The sequence below is a fragment of the Tamandua tetradactyla genome, chromosome 8, assembly GCF_023851605.1.
Source record: "Tamandua tetradactyla isolate mTamTet1 chromosome 8, mTamTet1.pri, whole genome shotgun sequence".
In the NCBI taxonomy this organism is placed as follows: domain Eukaryota; kingdom Metazoa; phylum Chordata; class Mammalia; order Pilosa; family Myrmecophagidae; genus Tamandua; species Tamandua tetradactyla.
The window spans coordinates 66566854-66592042 of NC_135334.1; the positions used below are offsets into that span (position 1 = coordinate 66566854).

Sequence of the window (25189 nt, forward strand, 5' to 3'; positions counted from 1 at the left end):
TCCCCAAGGTTCATTCACCTTATTGCATGCCTCATGACTTCGCTCCTTTCTGTAGTCGTACAGTATTCCATCATATATATACACCACAATTCTAATTCTCATTCAGTGTATTCTTCAGCTACCTCCATCCATTTAGCATCATGTATAATGTCCAAAGTCAACAATTCATGTCTCACATTATCCTCACTTAGTTGTAATATCATCATCGCTCTTAATTTTAAACAATTTTCATTGCTCCAAAGGAAAAAATAACTGATAAACACACCCTCACCAAATACAAAGTCCAAACCTCCCCTTAAATTCTTTTTTTTTTTTTTTTTTTTACATGGGCAAGCACGGGGAATCAAACCTGGGTCTCCGGCATGGCAGGCAAGAACTCTGCCTGCTGAGTCACTGTTGCACCTCCCCTCCCCTTAACTTTTATCCTTCCTCCTAATTCATTGTGTTTTTTAAAAAATGGAAGAGATGAAATATTTGAAATTCTCTGTATCCTTTTTGTTTATTCAGTTACTTAAGATATGTTTTATTTTTATTTTTATCACAGGCAACTTCAGAATGGACCTTGGATTACCCTCCTTTTTTTGCATGGTTTGAGTATATTCTGTCACATGTTGCCAAATATTTTGATCAAGAGATGCTAAATGTTCATAACCTGAATTACTCCAGCTCAAGGACCCTACTTTTCCAGAGATTTTCTGTCATCTTTACAGATACACTCTTTGTTTATGCTGTCCATGAGTAAGTCTGGGGAATGTCATTTTGTGTGAAAGATGTTGAGAAAATATTAAACTGTACAGTGAGTAATTACAGTGAGAAGTCTGACTGAAACTTTTGGAAGAAAATGTGAGTGAGGTGGGTTTACAGGGCAGGGAGAACAAGAGATTGTGAAGCTGAGACATAGTCCCTGATAGAATTCCATGGCCACTTTTCCCACTCAAAATGACTACTTATACTTTTCCTTCCTTGCTTACAGCAGCCCCCAGCGGCTGCCATAACATATCCTGTTCTTTGGGATATACACACACACCACATGCACAGTTGCACACATATATACAGTGTACCAACTACCAAAGTTACCATCAGAGTCCTTAGGTTATCAAGTACATATAAATAGATGTTTTGCATGGTAACTTCCAAGTGGTAGATTCTCAGTTAATGTTGATTTCCATCCTATCCTAATACTTAAGCCTATTGGTATGATTGTGACAGACTAGTAACTGTCCATTCAGTGACCCTTGTAATAAATTGATCATTTCTGTTTGTGAGGCCATCCATACAAAACCCTGGCCCTGTTCTGGAGAGCCTTTGGGAACTCTTTAACCCCTGCTTATTCTCATTGAGTAATTCCTGTTTGACACTTTAACCTTTTAATCTGTTTCTAACCTGGCAAGGGTTGAAAGGGAAGGTGATTGATAGTGTACTCCTTTTAACCCAAAACTTTGTAATTCAGGCTCCCAGGAAAGTAGGCAGAACTGAGAGGGAATAGACTCTGTTCCCATTAGTGGAGCCATTAAGATATAAAATGTTGAAACTCTTAAGGGTCCGTTTCCAGAATCAGGCTCTATATATAAATTATTAACTTATTTAATTTTCTCACTTACCTTATAAGATTATTACCTATTTGTGAGGAAACCGAGGCTCAGTGAGGAAAATGCAAGACACCTTTTGCTAGCCCTTCTTAAATTGCATCTTTATTGTGTCTATTATTTGTTTTAGATTTCTTTGTTTTTAGAATTATATTAAAATGAAACATATTTTTAAAATCTTATTTTTACAGAATAATACATCCTCATTGAAATTTTAGAAAACATAGAAAAGCACATATACACAAAGTAAAAATGACCCATTCCCCCCTAACTATAGCTATGTATCATTATTAACATTTTGATACCTGTTATTTCAGCCTTTTTTTGTGTTAATGTACTTTTTACAAAATAAAAATGGGATCCCACTGTTTTGTTACCTGCTGTTGTGATTTAATAATATATATTGACCTTTAAATGACATTTTTAGGTAAAGTTTTTTTCTGTTATTTGGACAACTGGGAGATGCACATTACAGCTGTATTCTTAATTTGGCTCATATGATGATATATAATTTAGAGTTCTATATTATCCTGGTCTAAGGATTGAAGCAGTATGTGTCCTTTCAGTTTTCAAAATTCTTACTTTTGGATTCTTGGTGGCTGTTTTTTTTGTTTGTTTTATTTTTGTGAAATGAGGGCTGTTTTCAAATCAGCATAGCTGAGAAAGAGTAGAGCTGACCCTGAGGTCTTTGTTTCTGCTGCTGTCTTTTTTTTTTTAATTATGAAATAAAAAATATACAAAAAAGCAATAAATTTCAAAGTACATTGTAAGAAGTAGTTATAGAACATATTTTAAAGTTTGGTATGTGTTACAGTTCCACAATTTCAGTTTTTTCCCTCTAGCTATTCCAAGACACTGGAGACTAAAAGAAATACCAGTATAATGATTCAACAGTCATACTCATTTGTTCAATCTTACTTTTTCTTTTAAAACTCCTCCTCCTCCTTTGATCCTTCTCCCACTCTTTAGGGGTATTTGGACTGTGCAGTTCTAACTTTTTCATGTTGGAAGGGGCTGTCAACTAGTTGATGTTCTGGAGAGGCTGGCCCCTCTGCATTTCACGACTTACCTGTTCCAGGGATCCAGCTGGAAGTTGTAGGTTTCTGGAAAGTTACCCTGATGCATGGAACCTTTGTAGAACCTTATATAATGCCCTAGGCGTTATAGGATTGGTTTTTTAGGATTGGTGGAATGGTTATGGTTGGGGTTTGGCAAATTATGGTAGGTAGCAATGTCTAACTGAAGCTTGCGTAAGAGTGGTTTCCAGAGTAGCCTCTCAACTCTATTTGATAAACCCTCTCAGCCACCGATACTTTAGTAGTTATACTTCTGTCAACCCCTAAATTGATTAAGCACATGAATTCTTAAAAAGGTGGCAGCACTACCTATAGTTATGCCTAAGAGTTACTTCCAGAAAAACTCTTGTTGCTCAGATGTGACCTCCCTCTGTCTAAGCCCAGCTATGCAAGGAAAATCATTACCATCCCCCCCACACACACACACACGGGAGAAAGATGAAAGGTTATGGTGGAGTTATACAGAGAAGGTAGTGTATAACAAATGAGTATGAATGCTGAATCATTATATTGATATTTCTTTTAGTCTCCAGTGTCTTAGAGCAGCTAGAAGTAATAACCTAAAAATGTGAAATTGTAACCCATACCAAACTCTAAAATCTTTTTTACAACTAATTGTTGCAGTGTGCTTTGAAATTTATTGCTTTTTTGTATATATGTTATTTTCACAAGAAAGGAAAAAAAGGGGTTGAGAGTTTGTCAGGAATGGCTAATAAAATATACTGTGCACTGCAGAAGTATTGTGATGTTCTAATGAAGATCAGAGTTCTTTCTCATTCTTTCCTTGTATTTCATTTTAGGTGCTGTAAATGCATTGATGGGAAAAAAGCAGGTAAAGAATTGACAGAGAAGCCCAAGTTTATCATATCAGTTTTACTACTCTGGAACTTTGGGTTGCTAATTGTGGACCGTATCCTTGCATTTTATGTACTTTTCCATTACTTGTTCTGATATCTACCATGTAGAAGATTAAGTCTCCCTATCATGATGATTATGAAAGTGAGTTCTCTTTGTTTTTGCTGTTTTGACTTTATTCTTACTGCAGTTTTTAAATTTTTTAATGCAATTTTGAGATACATTCACACACCATAGAAGCCATCCAAAGTATACGATCACTGATGCACAGTTATCATCACATAGTTGTGCATACATCCCCATGATTAAATTTATAACATTTTCATCACTCCAGAAAAGGAAAAGAAAACTCATGTCCTTCCCATACCTTTTATCCTTCTCTGTTATTGACCCATAATATTGGTGTGATATCTTTGTTACTGCTGATGAAAGAATATTAAAATATTGCTGTTAACTGCAGTGCATAGAAATGTGAGCTTCTGAATATGGGTATAGGGTGGGTTAGTGGGCTCCTAAAACTGTGGTCTTTACTCACCTTTACTATACTCTGGTTGTTAGAGCACCTTGTCCCTGAAAATTTAATTGTGATATGTGAAAATCAGTAAAATAATCAGAAAAGCAATGTACTGGGATTTGTTAACAGTCTTCAGATTAATCAAATACATATATCTTTAATAGTTTTGGTACCCATTATTCTAAATATTTTACATATAATGGGCCTATCACAATGTTGCATATAGGAACAGGTAGGGCTTCCTGCTTTTCCGCTATCTTGGTTTGCCACATATTTACAGGCAAAGTTCTTAAAATCCAGAGGAAATGAATGCAATTAAAATCCTAATTATAGAATCCTAATGTTTTATGGTTTTTCTAGAAGCAAACTGGTATGAAGGAAAGCACCTGGATTTTGGTTTGTGACTGACCTTGACTCAAACTTAAATATGTTGCAGTAGCTTTAGGACTTTGAGTAGATTAATGTCTCTAATTTTCTTATCTACAAAATGAAAATGATGATTCTACCTACCTCTCAGGTTCATTCATTCAGAGGCTTAAGACTATGTATGTAGTATAAACCATGATTGCTGCATATTAGCAGAACTTTTCCCATTTTCTAAAGATTCTTTAAAAATTCTAAATTTTATAAAAATTCCAAAAAACTCTAAAAAAAATCTAATTCTAAAAAAAATGCTCAATTCTAAATTTATCTTTAAAACAACAGCAAAAACTTCTTGCTTTTTAAAAATAGTTTGCTGTATATTTAGAGTAGGGAAAATGGGAATGTTTCCTTTTTTTTTCTTAAACAGACATTTTAATTAAAGAATTTGTCCAGGATTTGATTCTGTTTATAGAAAGCACATTTATGAGAAATCCAAGCTGGCAGGAATGTTTTTGTCTTTAACTTACCTTTTAAGAAAGCATTTTTAATATCTGTATTCAGTTTGTTCAACATGGGTTCATTGTCAATTTTTTGGTATCCTCTGTTCTCTTTCCTTGATATCAGTCCAGATATTCATTTCCAGTACAATGGTTTTTTATTTGGATTAATGCTACTCTCCATTGCACGATTATTTCAGGTAAACACAAAATTGTTGAATTAGATTTTTCCCCCCTTAAATGTGGTTTTCAGCTTGTAAAGGCAGCGGTGTAATGGAAGATGAGTAAATTTATTTGCCCATTTTGAGTTGCCAAGTGCTATAGATGCTTTCATTGGATATTTCTCATGAATACCATCTTCTCTTTTGACAATAATATTCCTCATTTTACACCTGAGATGATTATACAGGCATACCTCAGGGATATTGTGGATTCAGTTCCAGACCACCATAATAAAGGAAATATCACAGTGAAGCCATTCTCATGAATTTTTTTTCCCAGTGCATATAAAAGTTATGCTTACACTACATTGTAGTCTATTAAATGTGCAATAGTATTATGCTTAAAAAAAAAGTACATACCTAAATTAAAATGTGACACAGAAGTAAGCACATGATGTAAGCACATGCCATTGGAAGAATGATACCAGTAGACCTACTTGACACAGGGTTGCCATACACCTTCAATTTGTAAAATCATAATATGTGTGAAGCTTAATAAAGTGAAGTGCAATAAAATAAGGTATGCCTCTAAAAAGTTGTTATAGTGTGGCAGACATGCATTAAACTTGAATTTCTATGTTTCGTTGGGGTTATTTATCTAGGAATGAAATCTCCAGCAGCTTTTACAGTATAATAGCTGTGATGGTGGTGTTTACCTTCAGAAGCATATGACATAGGGTAAAGGAACATGCAGAATTTGGAATCAAAGGACCTCAGTTCCTATCCTGACTAACCCTAAGGAGCTATGTGACTCATACAGATAGGTACATTACATATAATGGTTACTTCAGATTAGGTACATTGCATATAACATCCTACTGTGAGATAATATTGTTAACACCATTCAGTGAGGTATCTGTAATTATTCTTCTCTTATAGAGCTGGAAATCAGAAATTCAGATTTCTGGGCCACCCTTTTGTACACTGAATCAGAAACTGTAGCATTGGGCCCTAGGAATCCTTAGGGAATTTTTATCACAATCATGTTTGAAAACTATTAACCCAAGGCAAGTCATTTAACCTTCTCTCTCAGTTTTCTTGTCTGAAAAATAAAAAGAAATGTATCCTTAATATTATTTGAAAAATCGTGCTATGTGCATCACAGGGACTTTGGAAAGATCAAACACGATAATCTGTTTTAAAGTTCTTTGTTAACTGTAAATATCTGGATAATTTTTTTTAACCATAAAAATCCGCAAAGTGCTTAGGACATAACTGGTGTTCAATGAATGGTTGTTAGATGGTTGTTGAACAAATGCACTTAGTTTTGACTCTAGAATCAGCTAGGTCTTATCTAGATCTTAAATAAATTATAAAATTGGTAAAAAGAAACCTGGAAGCATCCCATTCTTACTATTTTTAAACCTTTCTATTGTAGACCACACATGATGATTCTTTGGTCCCTTTGGCAGTTTCCTTTGTTGTACCCCAGGATAATTATCTCATTTGATCTTTCCAAAATTCCTACAAGGTAGGTAGAATTGAGACATTATTTAGTTATAGTTAACTCTTTTTCTAAAAAAAAAATCAAAATAGCTTTAGTTCTCCAAGGTAGTTTGTTAGGATCAAATGCTATGCCTGGTGCCTTCTGCCTCATATATTGCTATATAAGGTTTAATTTAGTAAAAAATTTAAATGATTCTTTGGTAGCATACCATTGTATGTATTCATTCATACCCTTTTTCTCAACTCCTCTTTGGAAATCAACTCCAGCAATTGTAAAACTGGAAGGAGTTGGATGTGATTGAATTATCGGTGCTCTAGCTCCGTCAGGCAAAATTTACAGCGTGGTGTTAATTGATGACATGCTATACTTCAGCTTCGAGCTTAGTACTTAATATTTGTTGAAACACTGAAGGTTTAAACTACTAAACTCGGTATAAAATCCAGCTGAAATCACTTGCTTCTATTCTTATTTGCCTGTAGAATATTTAACCTGAATTTAAAAAACTTTTATTATAGAAAATTTAAATCATGTACAGAAGCAGAGAAAATAGTTCAGAGATTCTCTATGCATACTTGTGCACAGTTATTTTGAAACATACATCCCAAATATATTTCATTTGTAAGCATTTAGAATATGTCTTAAGAGATACATATAATTTTATTTTTAATAAACTTTTTGTAATAATTTTAAATTTACAGAAAAATTGCAAAGATAGTACAAAGAATTCCTGTATATCCCTCACCCAGTTTCCTCTAATGTTAACATTCTTGTGTAACCATGGTAAATGGAACTAAGAAACCTGTATTGATACATTCAAATTTCTCCAGTTTTTCCACTAATGGCTTTTTTCTATTCCAGGACCCAATCCAGAATACATACTGCATTTAGTTTACCCTGAATATTAAAGTGATATTTTCCTTTTAAATCTCCTAGAAAAGGCATATGGAAGGAGCATTTCTCTTTGCCATTCTCCTACATTTCAAGCACATCTTCCTCTACGTAGCACCAGCTTATGGTGTATATCTGCTACGATCTTACTGTTTCACTGCAGATAAACCAGGCAAGTTTTAGGATGTAGCAAAATCTTTTTTTATTTTTTTCCCCTGGTTATAATGGTTTGGTTGCTGGCTTAGCAAGAGGGTTTTATGACATACAACAAATTTCTCACAGCTACTGACCCTATAATCCCTTTACCTATTCTGACTTTTTGTGCTCTTGCTACATCATAAAGTTTGGTGTGCCACTGGGGAATACTTCTAATTTTAGCATATATTATATATTATGGCTTTCCATGCCCCTGCTTAATGACAGTGTTCCTTTTCTGTAGATGGATCCATTCGATGGAACAGTTTCAGCTTTGTCCGTGTTATTTCCTTGGGACTGATTGTTTTCCTAGTTTCTGCTCTTTCATTGGGTCCTTTCCTGGCCTTGGTAAGCCCTTTTTATAAAAAATAATAATAATTAAGTAATGTATGTATTTTGTTGCTGCTATTGTTTGGGAAAAAATAAAGTCAGGAATATAAGAAATAAAAGTTACCCCTCTCTTTCTCCTCTCCATTATGACTCCCTAAAGAAAGGATGGTATCTTTTCTGATCTTTTTTGTGCATATTCAAATACGTATATGTACATATGTGTCTACTGCATTGTATATCACACACGCACTTTTTTCCTAAACTCCATTGGAATCATACTGTGTAAATTATTTTACGCGTTGCTTTTTTTTTTAATTCATTGTAACATACAACTCAAGATTTCACATTTTAACCTCTTTCAGGTGTACAATTCAGTGGTATTAATTACATTCCCAATATTGTACTATCACCAACATCCGTTACCCAAACTTTTTCATTAGGTCAAACAGAAACTCTGTACCCATTAAGCAATAACTCCCTATTCCTGTCACCACCACACCTGGCCCCTGGTAACCTGTAATCTCCTGTCTCTAAATTTGTTTATTCTAGGTATTTCATGTAAGCAGGAACATACAGTACATTTTTTTGTGTCTGACATTTCATTCAGCATGTCTTCAAGGTTCATCCATGTTGTCACATGTATCACAACCTCTTTCTTTTCCACAGTTGAATAATATTACATTGTTTTGTATATTTACCACATTTTGTTTATCCATTCATCTGTTGATGAACACTTGGGTTGTTTCCACCTTTTGGCTATTTTGAATAATGCAACTATGAACACTGATGTACAGATATCTAAGTTCTTGCTTTCACTTCTTTTGGGTGTATACCAAGAAGTAGGATTCCCAGGTCATGGTTGTTCAACTTTCTGAGGAACCACCAAACTGACTCCATAGTGGCTGCACCATTTTAAATTCCTGCTAATAGTATATGAGGGTTCTAATTTCTCCATATCCTCTTCAGGATTTGTTTTCTGCTTTTTTAATAATAACTATCCTAGTGGGTAGGAAGTTGTATCTCATTGTGACTTTGATTTGCATTTCCCTCATGACCATTGATGTTGAGCATCTTTTCATGTGCTTATTGGCCATTAGTATATCTTCTTTGGAGAAATGTCTATTCAAGTTATTTGCCCATTTTATAATTGGGTTATTTGTCTTTATGTTGAGTTGTGGCAGTTCTTCATATATTGTGGGTATTAAACCCATATCAGATATATGGTTAGCATTTATTTTCTTCCAATCTGTAAGTTGTGTTTTCACTTTCTTGTTGATGTCCTTTGCACAAAAGTTTTAAGTTTGATGAAGTCCATTTTATCTGGTTTTTTTCTTTGTTGTTTTCCTTGTGGGAATTGTCTCAATTTGGTAAGATTCAAACATTACTGACAAACAAGTCAAACTCAAAGATTTTAAATATCTATATAAATAACAAACCATTACTGAATTGTGAAAATCTTTTCTCCCAAGTCTTCCACTACTCTCAATTTTAGCAGTGGAGAGTTGGACATGAGAGTTTTTCACTTTAAAATATCACCCACAATGGTCTCACTGATATGAACTAACGTTAGTGAATGAACTTGGAGAATTTCAGTTGGTAACAGAGACCATAGAAGATAGAAATAGGATAGATATTGGGTAATTGGAGCAGAAGGGATACAGATTGTGCAACAGGAGTGATTGTAAAAATTCAGAAACGGATAGCACAATACTGCCTAACTATAATACAATAATGTTAGAACACTGAATGAAGTTGAATGTGAGAATGATAGAGAGAGGAGGCCTGGGGGCACAAATGAAATCAGAAGGAAAGATAGACAATAAAGACTGAGATAGTATACTCTAGGAATGCCTAGAGTTTATAATGATAGTGACTAAATATACAAATTTAAAAATGTTTTGCATAAGGAAGAACAAAGAAATGTCAATACTGCAGGATGTTGAAAATAGATAGTAATTAATATTTTAAAATTTTAACTTATGTGTGAGACTAAAGCAAAAAAAATGTTTATTTGGTATAAAATTTATATTTCGAATAGTGCATTTCCTAATATAACTTATGTGGACGGCTTAATTGAACACCATAATACTTGGAACCTTGAGTAGGGCATGAAATTTTGTAGGTTTGTGCAGAGTGATGCACCGATAAATCCCAGAGTGATTTGAACAGTGAATAAAAAAGTATTTGCATAGTCCCCTTGGGGGAATGGTAAGAAAGGAGGAAAATTCAGCTTCCCCAACTGGAGAATTCTTGATATTCTCACAACGGATGGGGACAACCAAAGCTGTAGGCTGATGGAGCAGCAGCCAAAATGGCAGCTTAACAATGTGCACGATTTAGTTTGTCCTCCAGAACAGCTACTAAATAACCAGAAACAGTACAGAACAGCTCCTGGGGCTATATCAGTGACCGGACACACAGCATACCCCAATCTGGACCAGCTGGACCGGCTGCGAGCCACACCCCTGAACCATAAGACCCCAAGCTGTGGCGGCCGGCGCCCCTCCCCCACTGGCTGCTTCCCAGAGGGTAAAGGAAAGAGACTTTACCAGCAGCAGGTAAACAATTAGCAAGCTCTGACAATCAAAAATAGGCCCCCAGCTCAGGTGAACCTGGTCAAAGCACAGTTCATTCATTTCTGCCCTGGCGCCAAGGGGGCAGGGCTGACGGAAAAAATAAAAAAAAAGAAACAGAGGTTTTTGTGGCTGCATTTTTACAAAGGCTTGACTGCCTTTGGATACAGCGGCAGGACTTCTCAGGCTGCAACTGCTCCAGGCATAGGCAGAAACAAGCTTGTTTGAGGGCTTGTTTGGAGCCTGTGCCTTCCCCAGGGGAGGGGTGAAGCCCAGCTCAGGTGGAATCCCTCTCTTAAGGATCTCAGACACCAGGGCTTGTTAATTTGAAGCCATTAAAACCAGCCTACAACCTCTCTGTCTCCACCATGCCCCAGCAGGGAGAGTCTGCCAAAGTTAAAGGTACCGCATCATCTTATGCTGGTGGGACCTGCAGGCAGGCAAGCACCACATACTGGGCAGGATAAGAAAAACAGAGTCCAGAGACTTCATAGGAAAGTCTTTCAACCTTCTGAGTCTCACCTTCAAGGAAAACTGACACAGGAGACTCTTTCCTCCTGATAAGAGGCCAGTTTGGTCCGGGAAAATCCAGCTGGGATCTGTAATACCTAAGTAGACCCTCTTAAGAGGGGGAGGGGGGGGAAGACACCGTACAGGCTGGGCAAGAAACAAGAAAACAAGAACTGAAAAATTATCCTCTGTTAAACAACACCTAAACTAGAGGTCCAGAAAAAGCTGAACTGAATGTCAGAGAACAAATAGACAACAAATTCATCCAGCAAGAAGACCCTAGGTAAAAGAAGTGAAAGCAATCTCCAGAATAAACTAATTAAGGTAATTAAATGCCTAGTTGCCAGCAAAAAATAACAAATCAGACTAAGAAAATTGAAGATAATGGCCCAGTCAAAGGAACAAACCAACAATTCAAATGAGATACAGGAGTTGAAACAATTAATTCAGAATATACGAACAGACAAGAAAAACCTTATCAAAAATCAAATCAATGAATTGAGGGAGGATATAAAGAAGGCAAGGAAGGAACAAAAAGAAGAAACTGAAAGTCTGAAAAAACAAATCACAGAACTTATAGGAATGAAAGGCACAGTAGAAGAGATGAAAGAAACAATGGAAACCTACAATGGTAGATTTCGAGAAGCAGAAGATAGGATTAGTGAACTGGAGGACAGAACATCTGAAATCCAACAAGAAAAGGAAAACATAGGGGAAAAAAATGGAAAAATATGAGCAGGGACTCAGGGAATTGAAAGACAATAAGAAGTGCATGAATATATGTGTTGTGGTATACCAGAAGGAGAAGAGAAGGGAAAAGGAGGAGAAAAACTAATGGAGGAAATTATCACTGAAAATTTCCCAACTCTTATGAAAGACTTGAAATTGCAGATCCAAGAAGTGCAGAGTACCCCAAAGAGAATAGATCCAAATAGACGTACTCCAAGACATTTACTAATCAGAATGTCAGAGGTCAAACAGAAAGAGAGAATCTTGAAAGCAGCCAGAGAAAAGCAATCTATCATATACAATGGAAACCCAATAAGACTATGCGTAGATTTCTCAGCAGAAACCCTGGAGGCAAGAAGACAGTGGGATGATATATTTAAATTACTAAAAGAGAAAACCTGCCAACCAAGAATTCTATATCCAGCAAAATTGTCCTTCAAAAATGAGGGAGAAATTAAAACATTTTCAGACAAAGCAATAGGCTGAGCCCCCAATCTTGGGGCTTGTTCATATGAAACTTAACCCTGCAAAGGATAGGCTGAGCCTACTTAAAATTAGGCCTAAGAGTCACCCCCAAGAGAACATTTTCTGTTGCTCAGATGTGGCCTCTCACAGCCAACATGACAAACAAACTCACTGCCCTCCCCCTCTCTACATGGGACATGACTCCCAGGGGTGTGGATCTTCCGGCAATGTGGGACAGAAATCCTAGAATGAGCTGGGACTCAGCATCAAGGGATTGAGAAAACCTTCTCAACCCAAAGGGGACAGAGCTAAATGAGAGAAAATAAAGTGTCAATGGCTAAGAGATTCCGAACAGAGTTGAGAGGTTATCCTGAAGATTATTCTTACGCATTACACAGATATCACCTATTTAATTAAGGTGTGATGGAGAGGCTGGAGGGAACTGCCTGAAAATGTAGAGCTATGCTCCAGTAGCCATGTTTCTTGAAGATGATTATATAATGACATAGCTTTCGCAATGTGACTGTGTGATTATGAAAACCTTGTGTCTGATGCTCCTTTTATCTACCTTGTCAACAGACGAGAAAAACACATGGATTAAAAATAAATAAATAATAGGGGGAGCAATTGTTAAAGTAAATTTAGTAGATTGAAATGCTAGTGATCAATGTAAGAGAGGGGTAAGGGGTATGGTATGTATGAATTTTTTTCTGTTGTCTATTTATTTCTGAATTGATGCAGATGTTCTAACAAATGATCATGATGTATATACAACTATTTGATGATATTGTGAGTTATTGATAATGTAACAAGAATGGAATGATCATATGTAAGAATGTTTGTGTTTGTATGTGGTTATATGTCATAAATAAAAAAAAAAAGAACGTAAAAATATGTATATATATCACACACAACTGTCCACACAGAGTTCTATGAAAACTTCAAGAACATCGCTTAGTTTAGCACATCGTCTTTCCACAAATTTCATGCGTTGGGCCAAGGCAGAAAGTGTGCTGAGTTCAGACTGCTTGTTATTGACTTGGAGGTGAGTTTTAGTTTTCTAGGTTGTTATGCTTAAAGCAGAAACCATAAAATGGGTCTTCTTAAACAACGGGAGTTTATTGCTCACAGTTTTGAGGCTGGGAAAATGTCCAAATCAAGGCAATGCTTTCTTCCATTAGACCAGTGTTATAGTACTGGCTGCTCCTCTTTCTCATGGCAAGGTGCATGGCTGCCTCTATTGATCTGTCTCTTCTCTTCTGGGTTTCATTGATTTCAGCTTCTTCCTTCCTTTCTCACTCTGTCTAAATTTGATACCACTTATAAGGATTCCAGTAATGGGATTAAAACTCATCCTGATTGAGGTGGTTCACACCTTAACTCAATAACCTCATCACCCCTGCTAACAATGGGTTCATGCCCAAAAGAATGGATTAACTTTAAGAACATGTTTTTCTAGGAAACAGACAACTTCAAACTACTACAAGGTAGAATTTGCAGTTCTGAACTTCATAAAATTTGGCCAAAAGGAGCTAACATATCAGTTAACTTCTAACCCAGGTTAATGGATAAAATAGACTAGCACAGAAGTGGTCACTTTTCCCTTGCATCTAAAGCACTTAAGCCCATACCTAAAACCTGAAAGGAAAGAGAGCCCTAAGAATAGGAGTGCCTGAATCATTTTATAGTTGATGCCTTCTTTTAACCCATTGGTTCTTATATCATTTAGACTGAGATACATACTGTATTAGTCACGGTTCTCTAGAGAAACAGAACCCACAGGAGATATCTGTAAATATGAGATTTATAAAAGTATCTCATGCAGCAAGAGTCCAAAATCCGTAGGGCAGGCCACGAGGCTAGCAACTCCAATGAAGGTCCATGAAGAACTCCACAGGAGAAGCTGGCTGGCTGAAAATGAAATGAAAATTCTCTCTTCTCCCTTAAGAGTTTCCAACTGATTGGATTTGCTCCCTGGGGAAAACACACCCTTAGTTGTTCGTAGATGTAATCAGCTACAAATGCAATCAGCTGATGATTTAATAAACCAACCTTTTGGTTTATCAGCCAGCCATGAAGTATCCTTGGAGTAATGATTAGGCCAGTTCTTGCCTTACCAGCCAACTGGGCGCCATCACCTGGCCAAGTTGACACCTGAACCTAACCATCACTCATACTAAAATATTTATGGATGAAATGACAGTGTCTGGGATTTGCTTTGAAATAGTGTAGGGGTTGGGAAAGTGAGTGGTGAAGTAAATGAAATTGAAACAAGGTCGGCTGAGTTGCGAATTATTGAAACTGGGTAGTATGTCATAGGGACTCATTATACTATTCTGTTTTCTGTATGTCTGAAATTTATCAAAATAAAAAGAAGGAAAAATTCTCCCCTTGATTCTGATTTAGTGGGTTTGGGCTAAATCCCAGGCATCTCTGCTTACCCTCCTTCCCCTTTCAGCTCTGCAGGTGATTCCTGCCCACCTAGAGCTAGAACCATTGCCTTAGATAGTTGGCATTATACTTAATAACAACTTGATTGGAATTTGTTAATCCTCACTTTAAAAGGTGTTCTACTCTAAAATCAAACCTGGTATACCAGGACCCAGGTGTTTACATAATTGTCCATTGAGTTTGGGAGTGAAAATATGCCAGAAATCTCGTGGTCATATCTGGTGTTCTTTCTAAGTCTGTGTTGCAAATGTTTATAGATTGGAATATTTATTTCCAAGCAAGTGACAAATTTTATGGAAGGTACAAATATCTTTTGTACAGAGATTGAGTTGACTTGCATTTCCATCTACAGACGTGAAGCAGAATATAATATAGTAATAAAGCAATTTATGTTTTAAAAAGTTATGTTTTAAATCAGCTTTTGCTGATGAGCTCTAGGAAGGTAACTGGTATGAAAGAGCACTGAACTTGAACTATTAGGTCTGTTACTTACCTGCAAAGTTGAGCAGGGTAAGACTCATTTCTCAGCCTTAGTTTTCACAACTCTAGAAGGGGATAAAAAGATCTGTCCCAAAGACCCAATATAATACTTAATTATATATATTGAGATAATTAACATATGGGATGTGTTTTGTAAACCATAGTGAGCTTTGCAAATATAATGTACCATTGCTATTAAAGTTAATTCACTCTGAATTAATTTGCTTGTCATATATTTATTGCACACCTTATTTGTATCATGCTTTGTGTAGACATAACAGTGAAAAACAGAATTTTGCTACCCTTGTGTTTTGGTTTGCTAAAGCTGCCAGAAATGGATTGGCTTTTACAAAGGTCTTTATTAGGTTACAAATTTACAGCTCTAAGGCTGTGAAATGTCCAAATTAAGGCATCAATAAGAGGATACCTTCACTCAAGAAAGGCTTATGATATCTAGTGTTTCTCTGTTACATGGGAAGGCACACGGTGACGTTTGCTTTCCTTCTCTCCAGCTTCTGGTTTCAAATGGCTCTCTCGGTTTCTGGCATCTCCTGGGGCATTTCCTTCTGCATCTCCAAACGTCTGTATCTTGGTTTCATCTCTCTGCTCTCTGTGTTGTCTCTGAGCTCTCTCTATGTTGGCTCTGTGCTCTATGTTTTCTGCCTTTTATTCTCTTCATATAGAGCTCAAATAAAAGGATTAAGGCCCACCTTGAATTGGGTGGGTAACATCTCCTTGGAAAAATCTAATAAGAAAGTCTTATCCACAAGAGGTTTCCACCCACAGGAGTCGATTAGAAGAACATGGCTTTTCTGGGGTATATAACAATTTTAAACCAGCCCACCTTGTGAAGCTTTAATTCTAGTGAATAAGGAAAGCATTCAGTAAGTAACAGCTGTAAGGAATGATGCATACTGAAATAGAAATCAAGTGCTATGGAAACACATGAAGCAGAGCACTCCCCTAGTCTAGGAGCCAGGCAATCGTGCTCCTAGAACAGATGGCATTTAAGCTGAGATTTGAATGATGAATAGTAGAATTAAATCAGGTGAAGGGCAGGTGAAAAAAACGAGAGAGAGTTCCAGGCCAAAACTTGTGAAGTCCTGAGGTGAGAAAGCATAGAACTGCAAATAGTGCAAGAAAGAGAGTCGTGAAAGATGAGGCTGGATAAGAAAAGTAGATACGGGTCAGATAGTGGATATATTAAAGAGTTTTCCTGGGACAGTAGGAACCTTGAAGGGTTTTAAGCAGGGGAAAGAGGTGATAAGATTTGTGTTTTAGAAAGATCACTTGGCTTGCTGTATGGAGACTGGATTGCAGGAGGGCAGGAGGGAAAATAGGGAACCAAGAGACTGCTGAAGAGTCAAAAATGATGATGGGGGCGGGCCGCGGTGGCTCAGCGGGCAAGAGTGCTTGCCTGCCGTGCCGGAGGACCCCGGTTCGATTCCCGGCCCCAGCCCATGTAAAAAACAAACAAACAAACAAAATATAATAAAACAAGAAAATGTTTTAAAATGTTTCCCTTTCTTCCTCCCTTCCTTCCTTCCATCCTTCCTTCCTTCTCTGTCTTTCCTTCCTTTCCTCCCTCTCTCTTTAAAAAAAAAAAAAAAAAAAAAAAAAAAAATGATGATGGTCTGGGCTGGGGAAGAGATCAAGGGCATGGAGAGAGTGGGCAATTTGAGAGAGATTTGAGAGGTAGAACCTACAGCACCACAAAAGAGAAAAGGAGCCACCAGAGAAGTAGGAGGGGACCAGGAGTGTTGGGCCATGAATGTCAAAGGGAAAGTGTTCTGAAAAGGAAGGACATTGTCAGCCATATCAGTTGCTCCTAAAAGTTCAAACAGAGTAAAACTGAAATGGATTTGGTCTGCTTGTATGAGAGCAGTTTTAGTGGAGGGGTCAGAGAAGAAGCCAGACTATAGGGAGGAGAGAGGTGACTGAGAAGTAAGGAAATGGAGCCAGAGACTTCCACTGACCTGAAAGAAGCTTGGCTTTCTTAAGAGAAAAAGAGGGTAAAAATTGAAAGTAGAGATAAGATGGTAGGAATTTAATGTTTTTTCCTTTGTCTCTCGGATTAGATCTAGTAAAGTGCTTTAAGAAGCATGGCCTGTGTGGGATTAGTGGTAGTGGTTATGAATATGGAGCTCTACAATCCAACCCGAGTTTAAACTGCAGCACTGCCATCTATCTCATTGCTGTGTGACTTTGAGCAAGTCACTTAATCTCTCTTTAAGGTTTGGTTTGTGCATCTGTAAAGCAGAAGTGAGAACTAATTCTTAGGACTGTTGTGAGGATTAAATAAAATGTATCATTTTACAAGGTATGTATCATTTAGGATTAAGCTTGGCTATAACTACGGAGAACCCCAGTCATTTAAACATAGAAGACATTCATTCCGCCATGGCAATCCATGATGTCAGGGATCCAGGTTCCCTCTATCTTGTTGCTCTACCATGTGTAACCTCCATTCCCAAAGTCACCTTATGACCCACATTGGCTCCTCCAACTCCAGCCATCATCATGTCCATATTCTAGTCAGTAGGAAAAGAAAGAGAGAAGAGCATGCTTCTTCCTTTAAAAACAAACCCATTCTGAAAAAAAAAAAAAAAAAAAAACCATTCTGAAAGCTACCATATACAATTCTCTGCTTCTATCCTATTTGTCAGAATGTTGTCACGTGGCTGCCTTACTTCAAGGGAGGTGGGAAAGTGTAGTGTTTATTTAGGGCAGCCATGGTTAAAGATTGTTACTGAGGAAGAAAGAAGAAAGTGATATTGAGGAAGGGCTAGTAATCTAGCAGTCTCTGCTCCTCAGGTGTGTACACCTGGGATGTGCCTGTTAATAAACAGAAGTTCTAATCATTTTTGTTATTTAGTGTTTTTACAATGTTATTTTTTCATCTGAGATCTTTTTTGTCATTTCATATATATTTGTCTCATCAACTGAATACTAAATTGGAAAGTTAAGGATGATGCCTTATTTGGGGCTGGCAGTAAAGATAGGGTGTTGTCCTTTGCCTCTACTCCCCCAGGTCTAGTATGTAATACTATCCCAACAGTGGCTGCATGGTACAGTAGAAAGAACATGAGCTTTCTAGTTAGAACAGTATTTGAATTTTGGATTCTTTACTTCCTAAGTGGACAAATTATAGTTATCCCTCCCTACCCAAACTTACTATCTGAATTTAGAGCCTGAATAATTTGCATATGAAGGATGCTTTTGTATTCAGCTTCTTTGAGTATTCTTGTCCACATGATAAAAGAATAGTGTTGTGGTGAGGTCCAGATGTGAAGATTGTACCAAAAGTGGTTAGAATGCTACAGATTTTCAAGAAATATTTTTTCTTTTCTTCCCTTACTCTGAAATCAATGTAAGTTATTTTACTTCCTGCTAAAATTAAAAAGCATTGCATCATAGTCCCCTTGGGGGAATGGTAAGAAAGGGGGAAAATTCAACTTCCCCAAGTGGAGAATTCTTGATATTCTCACAAGCAGTGGGGACAACCAAAGCAATAGGCTGAGTCCCCACTCTCGAGGTTTGTTCATATGAAACTTAACCCCACAAAGGATAGGTCAAACCTACTTAAAATTAGGACTAAGAAAAACCTTCTCGACCAAAAGTGGGAAAAGTGAAATGAGACAAAGTGGCAATGGCTGAGAGATTCCAAACAGAGTCGAGAGATTATCCTGGAGGTTATTCTTACGCAGTTAGTAGATATCACCTTGTTATTCAAGATGTAATGGAGAGGCTGGAGGGAACTGCCTGAAAATGTAGAGCTGTGTTCCAGTAGCCATGTTTCTTGATGATGATTGAATAATGATATAGCTTTCACAATGTGACTGTGTGATTGTGAAAACCTTGTGTCTGATGCTCCTTTTATGTCAACAGATGAGTAGAACATATGGAATAAAAATCAATAATAGGGGGAACAAATGTTAAAATAAATTTAGTAGATTGAAATGCTAGTGAGCAATGAAAGGGAGGGGTATGGTGTGTATGAATTTTTTTCCGTTGTCTTTTTATTTCTTTTTCTGAATTGATGCAAATGTTCTAAGAAATTATCATGATGATGAATATGCAACTATGTGATGATATTGTGAATTACTGATTATATATGTAGAATGGAATGATCATATGTTAAGAATGTTTGCATTTGTTGTTATATTTTTAAAAATTAATTAAAAAAAAAAAGCTTTGCATCTTTTGTAAAGTCTTTCTTTCTCTCCAGTAGATTTAGATGAGCTTTTGTCTGTATTCTTCTTGCCCCTTGTAAATATTTCCATTGTATTTATTGCCTAGCAGTACTTGACTGGTATTCAAAATATGTTCATTATCTTGCCACACTCGAACAGATGAGAGGGTTAGACAAAAAGATATCCTAGGGCAGGCAACTGTGGCTCAGTGGCAGAGTTCTCGCCTGCCATGCCAGAGACCCGGGTTCAATTCCTTGTGCCTGCCCATGTTAAAAAAAAAAGTTCTGTGGACTGCTCAGGATCACAAACTACTTATTTAAGAAGTAAAGACTGGGAACCAAAACTAGTAACTTCCTACGCATTATGCCATAGACAGTTCCTGTTTCTCTTTTTAAATTTGGAAAAGATTGATCACTGTTTAATTGGTTTCATTTCTCTTTTCCACAGAACCAGCTGCCTCAAGTCTTTTCACGACTCTTCCCTTTCAAGAGGGGCCTCTGCCATGCATACTGGGCTCCAAATTTTTGGGCTTTGTACAATGCTTTAGACAAAGTGCTATCTGTCATTGGTATAGTAACAAGCCTTTTACTTAGACCATAATATTGAAAGAATTAATCATTTCTAGAATGGAAAAATATACTCTGTGTTTTGAATATGACTGAACTGTTTTGTTTTCCAGTCCTGTGTTTCAGTTTTCAAGATGAACAGTTCTTGGGACTCAGGCTGCAGTGCAGTAAAAAGCATGCTGATGGCATACCTTATAAGAGCTCTTTGTAGTAAAGAAGTTGATTTCCTTGGGGAAAATGAAATATTTAAATATTTTTAAACACATTTTAAAAGGCAATTTTTGCCTTAAATAAGGTTCTGCAGAATTTACCCTACTTTTAAATATAAACATATGAAGAAACAAAAAACAATAAGTAAGTTGTGATTCTGGGTACTGAACCAATAAGGAAAATGATGGGCATGTATTTTAGCATGAGATGAGAAGAAACAGAAAACCCTAGGCTATGCTTTTTTCTTCTTCTTTTAAAAAAGGGAATTTATTAGGTTGCACGTTTACAGTTCTAAAGCCATAAAAATGTCCAAACTAAAGCATCCAGAAAAAGACACCTTAGCTCCAAAAAAAGGGCAGATGACATTTGGAGTAGGCTGTGCTTTTAAATTTGGGTTGTGATGAAAAATAATTTATGCCTTGTGATGGTTCCACTGATTATAACACATTTTGGAATAACTCAGTCTCTTATTTGTAAATAAGGCTGGCTTGGTGGAAAAATAGAGCAGAGGTCAGCAAGCTTTTTCTATAACAGTCTAGATAGTAAATATTTTAGGCTTGGTAGACCACTTCCAGTGGTGGTGGTGTTTTTTTCCTAACTCTTTAAAAATGTAAAAAACATTCATAGCTTCAGAGTTGTGCACAAACAGGCTGCAGACTGGATTTGGACCTTGGGCTATGTTTTGTGGACCCCTGATCTAAAGTCTAATGACTTGGTTTGGAGGCCCATCTGTATAACCTGTATTCTGTGCTGTATTGAGCAGTCATCTGATTCCTCCAGTCTTACTTTCTTCACTGTTATTTGGGGATAATAGTATTTTATCTCTTTCCACATAGTGTGTTATAAGGAGCAAATACAAGAGTAAAGAAATGCTAGGATAACATAGCAGAGGCTTTGCAGCCAGACAGACCAGGGCTCAATTTTACCACCTATTAGTTGTGTGGCTTTAGGCAAATTACTCCATTCCTCTGTGCCTCAGGGGGCTAAAAGTAATGGTTGCATAGCCCTTGACACATGGTAGATGCTTAGTGTATAACTAAAGCTACAATTACTGTTTTTGATGCATACTTGTAGGAAATTATAATTTGATAAATTTGGTGTCCCTCACCCACTGTGAATCTAGCATTGACATATGTACATATTGTTGTTACACAGTAATTTCTTAGCATTTATATTTCAAAACAAAAAAAAAAAGGCCATAAAGAGCCAGCATAGTATAAGGCACAAGGCCAGTGGCCTTGCCTGAGTCAGGAAACTGAGTGTACTTTATGTTACATATCTGTCTCCTCAAAGATACCTTACACCTTACTTGGAAAATCATTGACAGGCTAGGCAACTGTGTGTTTCAGGGAGATAGTTATTAGCTTTAAGGAAATCAACAGACCGAAGGGAAAAGGGAAAGAGGTAAATAAATAGAAAATAAAAAAATATTTGATAGTTTATACCTTTTCCACACATCACTGACTGAGTGGCATTAGACAAAAGACAGGATAGATGTTCAGACTCTCCTTGTCCCGATGCACACAACTGCTTTTTGTAGTATAATCTTAACATCATAGGCATTTTAGGTAGTGATACAAAATTGAGTTAATAAAATGTTGACCTTTAATCAGCAGTAAGATTTGGTAGCTTTTTTTCCCCAAGGCATTGATTGTTGTAATATGGTCTTCTATTGACAAAAATAGAACAAAATGAAATGTTTTACTTACTCAATAGGTTTGAAATTGGAACTTCTTGATCCCAACAAGGTTCCCAAGGCCTCAATGACAAGTGGTTTGGTTCAACAGTTCCAACACACAGTCCTTCCCTCAGTGACTCCCTTGGCAACCCTCATCTGCACTCTGATTGCCATACTGGTAAGAACTCAACAGATGGTACTTATTTCTTGAGTCTTTCTGCTTTTCTTTGGTGTACCTGATTGAATTGCAACTTTTAAGCTTTTCAAAATGTAGGATAAATTCCTATAATCCTGCAGATTGAGACTCTTCTCAGCAATTTTTAGAGTAATTTAAAACATCACAAGACAGGATTACTAGTAAGAGGGATTCTTTCCAGTGGCTATTAGACCATCAGTTAACCTTGTTCTGAGGGAAAAAGGAAAACCCTAGGGATGAGGGGCATGGACCAACCTGTGTGGCAAAGGAGAAAATGTTTGTGGCGGGGACATGTGGGTGTTTGGGTTATTTTTTTTTTTAATCTATGGCTAATGATCAAAAAATCTAAATGTGTGTGGGCTATATGGACACTTTATATTGATGATGATAATGAATTGAGAGGATCCACAATGGGTATACTACTACCAGATAGGATTCTTTTTTAGATAAGGTACTAATATGAGTGAGATGATGCTTTTATAGGCAACTCATAGTTGTTTTTGTCAGTGAGCCTTCATGATGCTCTCAACTCATGATATCATTTTACTCGATTTCAATATAAACAACTTATTTGTATTAATAACTATACTCAGTTTTAATTTGGTTTCTAAAAGATAAGCCTACTAGCAAGACACCTGACTCCACTTAAATATGTGGCATTAATGGTGTGTAGGTAAGTGAACTCTGCTGGCCTGCTTGTTCACGTATTCTAGCTGAGGTAAAAACCTTTTTTCTAAAAATCTCAGCCTTTTAAGCTGTATATTAAAGGCCATAGTTTTATTGTAAATGATGCTCCAACACACAAAGCTAGGTAAGTTTTTTTATTAATATGGTGAAATATAACATATTATTAGCCCCAAAATATCTATAAGCATTTGTGATTTGACCTAACAGGGTAAGTGGCTATAAGTTAATTAAATTTGAATATGTAATATAATGGATTATACTGGATTTCCTAGAACTTAATTATCACACTCATTAGTAACTTTTGGTGAGTAGAATTAATTTTAATGAGTTAAATATGTTTTCGGATGTCTTTTTTTTTGCTTTAAGCAGTTGCCCAATTTAATGACAAATTGTCTAAGATCTGTTTTTCAGAGATGATGCAATATATTCACCTGAATACTGTTTTGAAAAGCCTGTTTAAAATACTGAAGTTTTATCTTTGCCTGTTGTTTCTAGCCCTCTATTTTCTGTCTTTGGTTTAAACCCCAAGGGCCCAAAGGCTTTCTCCGATGTCTGATTCTTTGTGCCTTGAGCTCCTTCATGTTTGGGTGGCATGTCCATGAAAAAGCCATACTTCTAGCCATTCTCCCAATGAGGTAAGCAGAGAGCTCAGTCAGTCAACATTTCTGGCATATTTCACAGTGATCTTATTGTCTTCCATTTGATCTGGCCCTTTTTGACATGTTCAATCAGACAGGCAGAGGCAAAGATGTACAAGAACAGATTTCCTAATAGGGCAGGGTAGAAATACTTAACTTGGGGCCCTTAGGCCCACAGAGACTGAGGTCTCCAAAATTGTGTGTATTGTTTGTACATTTTTTGGTAAGTGGAACTGAAGTCATTAAGAATCAGCACAACAGGGCGGGCCACGGTGGCTCAGCAGGCAAGAATGCTTGCCTGCCGTGCCCGAGGAGGACCCAGGTTCGATTCCCGGTGCCTGCCCATGTAAAAAAAAAAGAACCAGCAGAACACCAGGTAGTAGATCTGGACAGCGAGAGGCAGCATAGTGTAGAAAAAGCCTGAACTTCGATGTCATCACATCTGTGAAACTAAAGTCACATGGTTCCTTGTTAAATGTGGCTAGTCAAGATAAGGAATGATACCTAATATTTGTATAGCACTTGAGATTTTCCAAAACTATTTTTTTATACTCTTTAATTTAATGCTCACAACACAGCCAGTAAGATAATTAGGATAAATAGGTATAATCCCTAAGGCTTAAGTTTAAGTGACTTGTCCAAAGTTGCAGAGCTAGCAGGTATCAGAGTTAGGACCTGAACCTGAATCTTGTCATCTTTTCACTATGCCATACTGAAAAAACATTAAATGTTTTAATGTTTGTTTTCTGCTTAACTGAAACCGTACTGATAGATAATAATAGAATTAGCCTTTTTTCTAAAAATCTTGAGAGACTCTGAAAGAACATTAAGCAAATTTGTCAGATCAGTATATGGTTTATCTGCATTCATTTAGTAACTTAGAGTTTCCAAATTAGAAAGTAGAGCAAAACTTTAATATCTTTTGTCTAAATTCCTACTGAACACCAGCCGATGCAGGTCACTGTCCACAAGGTGAACTATAGAATTGGAAATAAAACTCCAAGTCCTATTTCCCTAGCTACCACCACTAGGCAGCACCCAATACCACAACATCCCTTTCTTTGGATATGACAGTTACTCAGGGAAGCAAGATTCTTTTTTTGGACACACCCCAATTCAGTTTGGTTTATTCGTCTATCAGTTGCTTAATGTTTCCACTAAAAAAATTAATGTTCTCAATTGAATTGAACTTGTTGCAAAGATCAGCATGTTATTTTCTGTTTAAGCCAGCTTAGAAGTAATGATGGATGTAGTTTACTCAGGCTATTTGCAAGTTTAAATTTTAGTTGTTGTTTTAAGGATTATAAGAATTTTTATTTTTAGCCTTTTGTCTGTGGGAAAAGCAGCAGATGCTTCGATTTTTCTGATACTGACCACAACAGGACATTATTCCCTCTTCCCTCTGCTCTTCACTGCACCAGGTAAACAGTTTCTTTTTAGAGAGATATACTTGATGGCCATGCCCCTTTCTGCAGGGCCCAGAGATCAATATTATCTGATTCAAAAACCTTAAAATCTTCTTGGAAGGAGAAATTTCCATCCAATCTATTAAATAAGACCCCTAATTTATCCCTAATCCTTAGTGTCTTTAGATGTCACAAAAATGCATAATATAGCTTGCCGTTGTGACTGTATTACTTTATGTATCATAAAGCTTTCTCTTATTATCATCTGGATTTTTTTTTATTCTTTTAACAGAGTTCCCCATTAAAATCTTGCTCATGTTACTCTTCACCACCTATAGTATTTCCTCACTGAAGACTCTTTTCAGGTAATCCAAAAAAGTGCATTTAAAATTGTATGTACTCTTGTAAAGCATTTACTCCTAAATGATCAGTTAG

The 25189-nt window shown here is 36.7% G+C and overlaps 1 protein-coding gene across 8 annotated transcripts in view; it reads left to right on the plus strand.

The window, feature by feature from the left end:
* The window catches only part of ALG8 (ALG8 alpha-1,3-glucosyltransferase), a 58636-nt gene that overhangs the window by 13991 nt on the left and 19456 nt on the right, over nt 1–25189 (plus strand). For 3 of the 8 annotated variants that reach the window (XR_013156716.1, XR_013156718.1, XM_077113464.1), the window contains exons 3-12: nt 545–738; nt 3463–3572; nt 5024–5091; nt 7493–7619; nt 7887–7990; nt 19821–19941; nt 21866–22005; nt 23206–23345; nt 24672–24769; nt 25047–25119. Coding sequence is in view for 2 of the 8 variants with exons in the window: in XM_077113464.1 (XP_076969579.1) it covers nt 545–738; nt 3463–3572; nt 5024–5091; nt 7493–7619; nt 7887–7990; nt 19821–19941; nt 21866–22005; nt 23206–23345; nt 24672–24769; nt 25047–25119 (1175 nt within the window). In the remaining 6 variants the exon portion in view is untranslated. Of the gene's footprint in view, nt 1–544; nt 739–3462; nt 3573–3597; nt 3662–5023; nt 5092–6490; nt 6584–7492; nt 7620–7886; nt 7991–19820; nt 19942–21865; nt 22006–23205; nt 23346–24671; nt 24770–25046; nt 25120–25189 lie in introns of those variants that run through there. The other 5 variants (XM_077113465.1, XR_013156717.1, XR_013156721.1 and 2 more) reach the window with 5 other exon arrangements.